The sequence below is a fragment of the Chelon labrosus genome (assembly GCF_963514085.1).
Source record: "Chelon labrosus genome assembly, chromosome: 2".
Classification (NCBI taxonomy): Eukaryota; Metazoa; Chordata; class Actinopteri; order Mugiliformes; family Mugilidae; genus Chelon; species Chelon labrosus.
The window spans coordinates 12,058,411-12,069,679 of NC_140338.1; the positions used below are offsets into that span (position 1 = coordinate 12,058,411).

Genomic DNA, 11,269 nt, shown 5'->3' on the forward strand with positions numbered 1-11,269 from the left:
TTTATTTTCATGGTAAAGGTGATGCAGTCACTTCTGATAATTTAAGTGGTCCTCTGGCTGCTCCTCCGTCACCAGGCCTGCTCCTCTGTGATGGAGGAGGTGGAGGGATGGGCTCGATGGTGAAGATTTGCTTCAGACAGACGAGAAAAGAAATGAAAGCAGTTAACACACTTGACGTTTAATTGTCTGTTGCAGTTCATTCTTTTTGGCTTTAACCAGGCTGCTGACTGGACAACGTATAGTATACGATACAACCAGCAAATAAATCGGTTCACGAGTGACATTAATATACAAATATGTATGTATATATATATATATATATTTACTTTAAGGTGCCGTGTGGAGTGTTTGAATGACAGCAGTTCCTCTGTGAGTGAGTTCCTGTTTTGTTTGTGGTGTTCAAACACACGAGGATGACCATATGTCTGTGTGCATGCATGTGATGCATTGCACAGTCCTTTAAATCATTTCACATAATTCTGTTTGATCAGTGCATACGTGTAAACATATCCTGCAGTGCGCGGTATGTGCAGGTAAGAGTAAACATGAATATAAACCTGGATTTAAGATGGGTCTATAATGTTCATTTCTATATTTTTATGCCTCCATAGAGTTAAAGAAACAAAATAGAGCGCTGTTGATGGTGCCGATTTATTTAAGATAAACATATCTCCAGCTCCACTGTAGGCCTAATTTTAAGTTCATGTGTTTAAGTTGTAGAGCGTGTTGCAAGAGTCGCATAGGTGTCAGACAGACGGTATTAATGGTGTTGCTGTGGGCTACGGCCAACAGTAGCCCGTGTTCAAGCTTCAATAAACTTGCAAAAAAAGCCTCCGTAGCTTCATTTGTGTGAGACGCTACAATATGAGACAAAATTTAAAAAATCTGAAGTCGTTCAACCCCTAATGGACAGGAAGCCAGTACTCTTCAAATCGAGAGTGGACAGCAGGAACATCTGCAACTACAACAATTAGAACAGGATGCCTCTGTTTATACTTATATAAGTAAGTACAATTAATAGTAAGTACAATCTATACCTTTGTTACTAGCGGTAAATGCACTAAGGTCTACTGTCAGGAAATGGCCACCAGCAGTGACGTAGCTAGTTAAATGTTATTCAGTAGTCGTTAAACTACTGCCTGCAACCTTGTTAATTCGTATGCTGGAGTACATTAAATGCCTTTAATACAAGTGACGGAGAAAGACAGCATGTGCATACGTGTAGTTTGTCTTTGCAGGCAGATAACGGTCTAAAGAAATGCGTGACAAGCTGACATCAGCTCGTCACGAAAGTGAAAAAAAAAAAAGATTTGTTGTTTAAATGAGTCCTAAGCTGAGCTCACATAGGGATGATTTTTGCATACAGTGGAAAAAAAAAATCACAGTATGTCCCATTCAAATGTAAAAAAATAAGCTGTACAAATGGCCTTCTCTGTTAGAACTCATTAAAGAAACACAGCAGATTGTTTGCCCCTTTAAGTTATGAATGCATCGTTTTGCTTCTAACCAGAGTATTGTGGTCATCTGTTGGGACAAATTGATCAACAAAATCATACAGTGACTGTTCCCGTTTTGGACTTATTATTGTTACAGTAATTATTATACCTGTGTAACAGTTGTCGACATTTCCCTCCAGCAGAGTTTCTATGTCATCTGAAAAATTGGGAGGGGACACATGAAACAGTTATGATGTTGTAATCGGGCTAATTTCTCAGTGTGAGCGGTAGTGTGTCCTTAACTTTCTCTGTCAACTTCAGGAATAGGTGGGAAAAAAATCACAGTATGTCCCATTCAAATGTTAAAAAATAAGCTTTACAAATGGTTTGTGATTAAGGCAGTGCATTTCATCTTGTCTGTTAGAACTTGTTAAAGAAACACAACGGATTGTTTGCACCTTTAAGTTATACTCCGAATGCATCGTTTGGTTTCTAACCAGAGTATTTTATTTTTGTGGTCATCCGTGGGAACAAACTGATCAACAAAATCACACAGTGGCTGTTCCGTTTTTGGACTTGTATGATTGTTCTGGTAAGTATCGTACCTGTGAAGCAGTTGTCGTCATTTCCCTCCAGCAGAGTTTCTATGTCATCTGATAAACACATGAAACGGTTATGATGCTGTAATCGGGCTAATTTATCAGAGTGAGTGGGAGTGTGACCTTACTTTGAACTTCAACTTCAGGAATAGGTGAGAGAACAGTTCCTTGAAGAAAAGAAAAGATAAAATTTGTCAGTGGAGTGAAACAGCTGATCGATCAAAAATATTTTTATTGATTATGTTTGCATTTAAACACTAACCTGACCAAGACTGAAACCCACGTGAGTGGATCCTTGTCCCTGTTGGGCAATAAGAAATAGTTAGAATCCCTAAATAGATTCTAATGTGAAATAACTATTATTGTGGAATTTACCATTTGGAGTGATCATCTCTGTTTGCTTCTCACCATCTAGATGAAAGAGCATCAGAAACATATATATCAGACGTAGTTATGAGAACTTGTTTCACACAGAATGAATCATTGAATGTGTGCGGTCTCCTCCTACACTTCTGATAAAAAACACGTTCTACTTCTGAGAACCAACCTTCAGCGGTGTTTCACAGAAAGTCACAACACAACCGCAACACGATAAGAAATATTAATAAAACTGTTAAACCCTGGTAAATTGCATAATTATCCTTTGAGATCTTTTCTGCATTACGATAAAAATGGCCTGATCTTTAGATCTATGGATTATCAATTTATAGAGTGAGACAGTATTAATATTTGTCCTGTAAGAGAAAGAAAGACAAAGTGTCTTATTCTAGTAGTAGGACGACACGTGAACAGCCGCAGAACGAGAGATGGTCAAATGGTCTTTCAACTATCAGACACCCTCTCCCAGGTGAATCAGCCTGGGCTGGTCAGACCACGGCTTGTGTTCAGGTTGCGCTTGCTTGCCCCCATGGTTCTCCTCTCCAGATCCAGAGCCACCTCGAGGCTTTCTCTGCTGCTTCAGTGGTGTTCTCTATGGCTGTGCTCCTTGCTGTTCCTGTAATGCCCAGTGCACTAAGGGCTTTGTAAAGTGAGTGCCACACAATCCCTCTGCGGCCAACCTCGATGGACATACATCTCACCTTCCAGCCCTGTGCTTGGCAGTTTGTGACCAGATGTTCATACTTGGTCCTCTTCCTTTCGTGAGCTTCTCCCAAGCGGGAGAGTCAGACAGACAGTCTAGTTTGATTGATTTCTGGTCTGGAGTGACTGGCGAGCCGTTCTCTGGTTCTCAGTCAGATTTAAACCTCACTCCTCGCTCTTCCCTAAATATAGCCACTATTGGAGTTGAGGTTTCTAAATAGCGGTCTAGAAACCAATGTGGGATATCACTGTGGCTACATCCTCCTTTTATATACAGTCTGTTGTTTTCTTACATGTTAATATTTGCCTTTTTAGTTTGTGTTTGTGCATTTGTCCCAAATTGCCCCCTGGGTCACAGAAAAGGTCTTTTAAATTGATTATTACAAAATACTCCAATCACAGAGAGATGTGGGAAAGAGTCTTTATGTTTGTTAGAAATGAAAGTAACAGATTTTGAAGTAGAAAATGTCTTTTGTGGTGGCAAAAATTCGGAACACACCTTTTACATGTTTACCATTTAACTGCTGACCAGAGGTGTTGTAACCAGCATGACGCAGTCGCAACTTTCCTAAAAAAGAGAAGAAACATTTTCACGTGAGCTGTAAGAAAAAGAAAAAAAAAAAACTACCTCAGTGAGATAACACTGTGTGTTTTTTTGTGCGTCTTACTGCTCGAGCGTTTTGTCCAGTAGATTCGTCCGATCACGGCTGTGACTACCGTCAGCAACACCAGGCCCACCAGAGTCAGCCAGAGCACCCTGAACACACACTGCCACTCGTCTGGGGGACAAAGAGACAGATGGAGACGGAGACAGAGTTTAGATTTAACGGGACTAGACCCTCAAATAGTCAAATGATTAATCATTTAGTTAATAAAATGCCAAACTCTTGAAGGAAATAAAACAAGAAATGCTTCTGACAGAAACAAATAAGGGAAATAATAACAGGACGTAAAGACACAAAGAGAAATAAGGGGGCAAAAAGAAAAGGTAATGCAGAGGAGAGAAGGGAAACGTCTGGTGGAAATGAGGGAGAAAAAACTGCAAGATGGATATCCAACTTCCATCACGCGCACTGGAAAATATGACAGTCATAGCTTTGCGCATGGGGGAGAGTTGGAGAGCGGAACAGAAAGAAAACAAGCCAAAATCAATACAGGCGTGGAGGTACAGTAGATTAAGCTGTGTTGTAGTCTTGAAAAGATCATGCAGCGCAGAGAGAGAGACAGAGCGAGAGATGGGTGGGGGGGGGACTAAATCAAAAAGCAGAGATTGGAGCCCAGAGAAGACGAACCAAAGGAAATGTGCTCTATTGAAAAAAATGACTCCGCTGTGGACCATAAGAGAGAGGGCCGCTCTGAATGAAATGAAAACTGATCGGCTAATTTCCTTGTCTCCTATTGTTTCTCCTCCCTCTCTCCTATCACATCTTACAGTGAAAGCCACACTGGCCACATGGGGAACAAAGGAAGTGCAGCTCCCTCATCCTGACACCAACCTTTCTGTGTCCGTTTCCATGGCAGCTTTTCCTTTGCTGTTGCAGTCAAAACTGTTTGATTGGCGAGCCAAAGGAGACAGCGGCTTTGATTGGCCGATTCAGACGCTGGCAGGAGAGGGAGACAGCAGAAGAATGCCTCGCTCCGTCCTTCACCATCACCCTTCTCCCTCGCCGCCACCTCCTCCTCAGGTGGGTGTAGGTGTAAGGAACTGTGGTTACTATGGCCGTACAAGGTGAGATTCAGAGTCTCTGCGTCGCTGAGCTGAATCTCGACTGATACCTCCAGAAGATACTTGTGGGCTGTGGATGGATAGATAGTGATGAAAACACTGATGGGAAATAGAGGCCTAAAATCGACTACTGGTATTTAATTAAAGCAGATGGAGAGTCTACAGCCGTGCTAGCTCTGTGAGGCTGTGATTAGAGCTAAAAGCTAACTGAGCTGCTAAGCTTAGCAGGTATAATGATATGACATGAATTAAAGCTTAATGAGAGTCTTAAACTGAGGAGATCTTTTTCTCTTGAGAAGAGTCACCACTCTGTTGTTTTACCGAACTACAACAACAGAAAACACTTTGTCTTACAAACTGGCTGAATACAGGCACCAGCTGCAGAAAGCCCCACACAGCCAATTTTTTTTTTTAGGTTTAGCCATTACGTTAATTAGCTCAAGTTTATCTAATATAGGCTACTGCCAATAATCAGAGGCAGCAACATCCATCAGGATACGATGTGGGCGAGGTGCCAAATCCAAAATGAAACAGCTTTTTGTTGAATAAAATTTCATTATTAGATTAATTTATAAACAAAATTGATAAACGCAAGATGGGAATCACAATTCATACTGAAGAAAGATATCATTTTTTTGTGGTTATTTTGTGGTTATTGAATAGCCTACAACCTCTAATTAGTCGACTAGTTGACTAGTCGAAAGTAAAGTCGACTAGACTAGTTGACTAGTCGACTTTACTGCTGTACCGTGACGCTTTAAGCAGGAAGTCGACTAGTCGCTGATCACGTGACAATAACAACAAGAGGGACGTCGCCTCGAAGAAGACAGGTGAGGAGCCCAGCGGGTCATTGCAGCAAACTAGCAGCGGTTCATCAAGTGTGTGGAAATACTTCACTAAAGACGAAGCCCATTCTACCGTGACATGCAGAATATGTAAGTCAGTCCTGAAATATACCTAAATACTGCACAATGCACATCCGCTACTAACACTAGCAGAGGAACGGTCCAAATCCTCTCAGCCACAGTCAATTAACAACTTCACCTGCGGTAACGGAGAGAAGGAGGCTGTACTTAAACAATTTGTTGGGGAATTTCATTGTATAAAGTTATCAGACCTTAGCTGCTATACCTACACGGAAAATGGTTCGCAGATATACCGCATTTTATTTATTTTTTTATATCCCGGCCACATACGCTATCTCACAACACGCTGTGAAGTGCTATTAAACGCTACTGACAGTGCTAATTTATATATTGCTGTACATATCTGCAGCGCACAGTTGATGAGCTCATGTGTTTTTTGTCCACTTCTGTAGTGTTGTGTTACATTAGTTGACACTGTTTATATTCGCCTTCAGAGACACGTAGGCCTACATCATCTCTGAAGGTGTTTATGGTGTTGATGTAGGCTACAGCGACAGAAGTTTGTGTTCAAGCTTCAGCTACCTTGCAGAAAAGCCTCCGTAGCTTCCTTTGTGTGATGTATTCAGGTCAAGAATATAGATTTCATTGTTACAAAGCACTACTTCCTGTCTTCATTACTGACGCCATCGACTAGTCGACGTCAACTCGACTTTCATCACATATTAGTCCATTTTAAAATATCCAAAGTGGTTCAACCCCTATTGGGCAACAAGAAAGTCAAATTCAGCAGTCACTAGCCTGATATTTTAGCCTTGACACGAGACTGACATTGAACCAGGCAAAAACTTTAATCTTAACCCGCGTTGTACCTGAAGATGAGATATTGCTGTATAATTGTGCCATGTCCATCTCTGTTTCACACACGAACGAGCTCATGTTTAGACCCACGCTGGAGGAGTTTGATGTCTGATAATCCTGTGCGCAGGCCTGCTCCCACATTTCACGATGTGGAGCCTGGGTAGGGTCACACATATCTTTTCCCTCAATCGCAGCGTTTCCAGTCTTCCCATCTCCCTCTTTCTTCGCCTGGTTCCCTTCTCGGCAGGGTCGGTAGGGGAGGCAGACGAGGCTCGCTTTTGATACTGAACAGGATAAAGGGAGAAAAAAAATCAGAGCGATTTCTCGGCGGAAGCGGGCGTAATAGTGGAAAAACAACAAGGCGCTCTCAAGTTAGAAATCAGGGGAAGATCTCAAAATGGAAGGTTTTGCCTCCAGTTTTGTATCTGACAGAGAGAAAGAAAGAGAGAGACGGAGGAAGACATAGAAAGAGAAAGAAAAAGCACTGACGGCAAACACGAGCATCAGTACAAAGGTTCGAGCGAGCTGCTCTCATAAAGAACAGTGTTTGCAAGGCAACGCGACGCGGCAATGTTTTCAAAGCAGCTGTCACTCAGCGTTGTATGAAGCTATGTTTGTGTCTGATTGTTATCTCTGAAAGAACGACAGACGTAGGTCGTATTAGAGTGAGCCTTGCATAAAGAGGAAGTCAAAGTGCGTTCACAGAATAAAGTTTACTTCGTCTAGAGCGTGACTTTGCAATTTAATTTTAACAAAACATCTTTGAAAACTGCGCCAACGTGAGGAGCCGTCCCCTTTTCGAAGAATTTAATGAAGTGAAATGAAGCATGTTGACACACAGACACACACACAGGCACAGAGGACAAATGTCCACCTGAAGCCATTTAGATGACCCACCTTTGTATACCGTGAAGAATTCAGGGAGGCATATGATGAAGGCGAGGATCACGAGCAGGAGAAGTTTAGTCAGGGCTGCTCTTGTCATCTCTGAACCATAAGATCATACATACACATTGTTCACCCAGGCATGACTTGTGGCTCGTGGTGTCTCCTTCCTCATCAGGTTTTAAATTAGCACGTGCTCTCACACCCTGTCTCTGGCCATCATAGCAGCCTCTGGTGAAGTTTACGACGCCCTCACAATGCAGGTCATAACTCATGTGGAGGCAGGCGAAGGCGCAAAAGAGACACATGCACACAACTCGAAGCAGCTTCACTTCCTACATTACACTTCCTGTCATTTGCTCAGAAAGCGTGAGAAATGGAGAGCTGCAGGGACCACAAAGAGTTTCTACCAACAGCACGTAAGTAGGAATGGCGTGTTTGGGTAGACGTACCGTATGTGGGGAGAGATGGTAGCTGTGATGGTCGTCTCCTACAATGAGATTAAGCTGAACAGTATTAATTATTGTACGTCCTGAGTGACTTGGAACATAGAGACGAAGGATAATGTGTTGTGTGGGTGTAACACAGACAAAGATGATTCTTCATACAGAAAAAAGTGGAAAACCAAGATCATTTGTGGTATGTCAATGGCAATTCATTTATGAAGCACATCTAAAAACAACAAATGGTGCAGTAAATGTTAAATATATATAAACAGTCCTCCCACAAACAAATGAAGAGGTTAAAATAAAGCTAAATTAAAAGTACTACATTAAAACAAACTATAGCACAATTACAAAGATCAGCTCCAAAACTCAAGTAACCGACAAAGAAAGAGCAAAAATATGTTTTAAGAACGGATTTTAAAAAAACAGGCGGTGTCTGGACCAGCCTATTACTCGGAGGCAAACTGTTCCAGAGCTTAGGGGGGCTGCATTTGAGAAAGCACAATCCCCCCCTGAGCGTCATCCTTGTTCTTGGGACAACTAGAAGATAGTGGTCTCCAGATCTGGGTGACTTGAACGGGACGTGTGGTTGTAGGAGATCAGAGAGGTACAGTATGATGGATCACAATAAGAGCACACCACAAGAGAGTACATTACTAAGAAAATACAGGTCAGTGGTTACAAGACTGGTTAGCTTTCAACCACTGCTTGAGGTGAGTTTTGAAGGTTTGTAATGTGGGAGTGAAAGACTGTTCCAGATCTTACTTGCCTTTACAGGAAGAGCATTTTGTCCAAAGGCTGTTTTTCTGTGTGGGACCTCACAGTCCCTTCTGCTCCAAGCCTGCGGGACATCCCCGGCTAGAAAGCGTTACAGCACTCAAAACACCACTAAACTGTAGTAGCTGTTCCACTTGCTGTTCCACTTGCTGATGTTAAATCACATAAGCATTACTTTGGTTTGACCTCTGGGGATGCTATTTTCATTTTTTTTTTAACTTGTTTTTCTCATAGTTAGGACCTATTACCTCCTAGTTATGAGGAACTATTTGATAGGTGTGAATTTTTATCTCGTAGTAATGGCTTTGCATTTAATGATTATATAATTCCAAACATTCATTCATGCATCTTCTGTAACCGTTTGTCCTGTGAGGGGTCGCCTATCCCAGCTGTCATCAGGCGAGAAGCGGCGTACACCCTGGACAGGACACCAGTCTATCGTGTCCTGTCCAGGGTGTATCGCAGGGCTAACACAGAGAGACAGACAACCATTCACACCCACATGCGGCCAGTTTTTGCTGTGAGGCATCAGTGCTAACCACCACGCCACTGTGCCGCCCTAATTCAAAGAAGGTTTCTCATAATTATATTATGATAAGTCATAATTATCCCATAGTCCATTTATTAATTTAAGATTATTTATCTTAATCTCACTTGTGAGAGAAGTTTATCATGACATCAACTCAACCAAACTTACAAATGCTTTAAACAAGGTACTAGACTGGTTCAATAACACCTACTTTATGCTTAACACACACACACACACACACACACACAAAAACAAGGCTTTGTATGATATTCTCTAAAACACCAGTAGAGCAGAATTGATCTAACATCTATTTAGGAGGTCCAATTCGAGTCCCAATTCGAGTTCCTCAGAGTAATATTGGACTCCAATCTGACTCTTAAAAAACATATTAAAAAAAGTGACCAACACTACAAATTTCCACGTGCACATTTTTCAACAAATCAGGCCCTTTATCTCTGCTGACGCTGCCAAGATCCTGTCTCATATTGAGTACTATTTTACAATATGGTCATTTTTTGGCACCACTATACTAAAACCCATAGAACAACTTTATAAAAAAGCCATCAAGATGTTTGACAAAAAAAAAAAAACATTCATTTCACCATTGTGCCATTTTAGAAAAGTACCATTTATTGAGTTTTGAAAATTTAAAACTTTTAAACAAGCTTGTTTCGTCTATAAATCCCTTCATCGGCATACCCTCCCTCATGGGCATATAGATGGAATAATTATAGATTTTTAGTAATTTATCTTATAGTATGAAATGCTATCTTAACCTTCAGAGGGAACATACTGTACAATAAATATCATTAAGACGAAGCATTATAATTACGATCCAGTATCTTAAAATTAAGTTTAATGGTATAAAATGTATTGTACATACTGTAAGTCACGTGTTAGATTGTTTCTCATGGTTAAGATTAAAAGTTATAAACAATTAGAAGGTTTCACGTAATTGTGAGAAAATATCCACAGATCTGTTTATCTTACTATAATCCTAATCTCGTCTGTAAATACTTATTTTTTTTGTTTGTTTTGTTTTTTAACGTTTGTACCGTTCGGTCTGATCTCTGTCGGGCGTTTAGCGTAGCTCAGATTTTACGGTTGGGTTCCTGAGAGCCGTTTATCTTGGTGGACCCCGGGATGGGAACACACGCAGAGGCGCAGACAAACACACACACTCGAGCCCACAATCACAGCGATGAGTGTAGCTGGCAGGTGGAAGCCTTATCTCTGCTCCACAGCAGCTTGCCTCTCTCAGGACTCAGTCGGCAGCTTATAGAGGAGGAGAGAAGCTGCCAGAACTAATAATGATTTAAAAAAATAAATAAATAAATAAAATCACTTTCTGTTGCTTTTATAAAAATCAAAGCTGCCAGGTAGGTGGAGCGTTTCCAAATATTTCCAGCATCGAGTTGAAATGTACTTACCGCCCTACTACCTGTGATTGTTAATAGAATTAGGGCAATGTGTACACGTGTACAGTGTGAGTGTATGTGTTCAGTTGGTATACGTACACCTAGTTAATTACAGCTAAGGTGGCTGAGAGTCAATTTTTTTATTTATTTAAATTTAAATGTATTTAAATTATTTGAATAAAAAGTTTATAAGTAAGTATTTAAGGGTAAGACCAAATCAGAGTCAGAAAGCATAAATAAAATGCTTTTGAGAAAAACAGGTCAAGTTATGAATATAAAAGCATACAAAAGAGACAAAAGTTTCCAATAATAAATTAATATTTTACAATATTTTATTATTTATTATTTATTTGTGCATGATGGCCCTGTAAATTTAGTAAATTTGTGTAATTTATCATCCAGTTACTATACATTTTTAAAAGTCTATTGGAAATTATGCTGCTGATCTGCATCTTAGTTGGTGTAAGATGGACCACAATTACGGCTGAATGATACAGCAATAAAATGACCCACAGGCAGGTTTGGCGTGTGTAACAGACGAGGCTTTTTATTCATCCATACGTGAAATCACCCAGCATCAGACCAGCAACACTCAATCTGTTAAAATGGTGCCTTTTTATACTGTGTTTCGGCAAATGACCTGGGGAGA

The 11,269-nt window shown here is 40.7% G+C and overlaps 1 protein-coding gene across 1 annotated transcript; it reads right to left on the bottom strand.

Moving 5' to 3' along the window:
- Window positions 1–17: 17 nt before the first annotated feature.
- On the bottom strand, window positions 18–7,940 carry LOC311507187 (uncharacterized protein). Its single transcript, XM_084571444.1, has 11 exons — window positions 7,463–7,940; window positions 6,577–6,849; window positions 4,612–4,911; window positions 3,784–3,894; window positions 3,615–3,683; window positions 2,411–2,446; window positions 2,298–2,336; window positions 2,164–2,202; window positions 2,042–2,089; window positions 1,606–1,653; window positions 18–130 (listed from the first exon to the last, which is right to left on the bottom strand). The coding sequence occupies exons 1-11, from the start codon at window positions 7,548–7,550 to the stop codon at window positions 69–71; spliced, it is 1,113 nt and encodes a 370-aa protein (XP_084427570.1). The 5' UTR covers window positions 7,551–7,940; the 3' UTR covers window positions 18–68.
- Window positions 7,941–11,269: the final 3,329 nt, after the last annotated feature.

What these genes read in the sequence shown, in the direction of transcription:
- LOC311507187 (XM_084571444.1), bottom strand. Translation starts at nt 7,550, where the DNA reads ATGACAAGAGCAGCCCTGACTAAACTTCTCCTGCTCGTGATCCTCGCC. An exon ending in CAGCAATATCTCATCTTCAG is followed by an intron (nt 4,912 to 6,576) that starts GTACAACGCGGG and finishes ATCCATCCACAG; the next exon opens with CCCACAAGTATCTTCTGGAG. An exon ending in TGTCGACAACTGTTACACAG is followed by an intron (nt 131 to 1,605) that starts GTATAATAATTA and finishes GTCTGTCTGAAG; the next exon opens with CAAATCTTCACCATCGAGCC.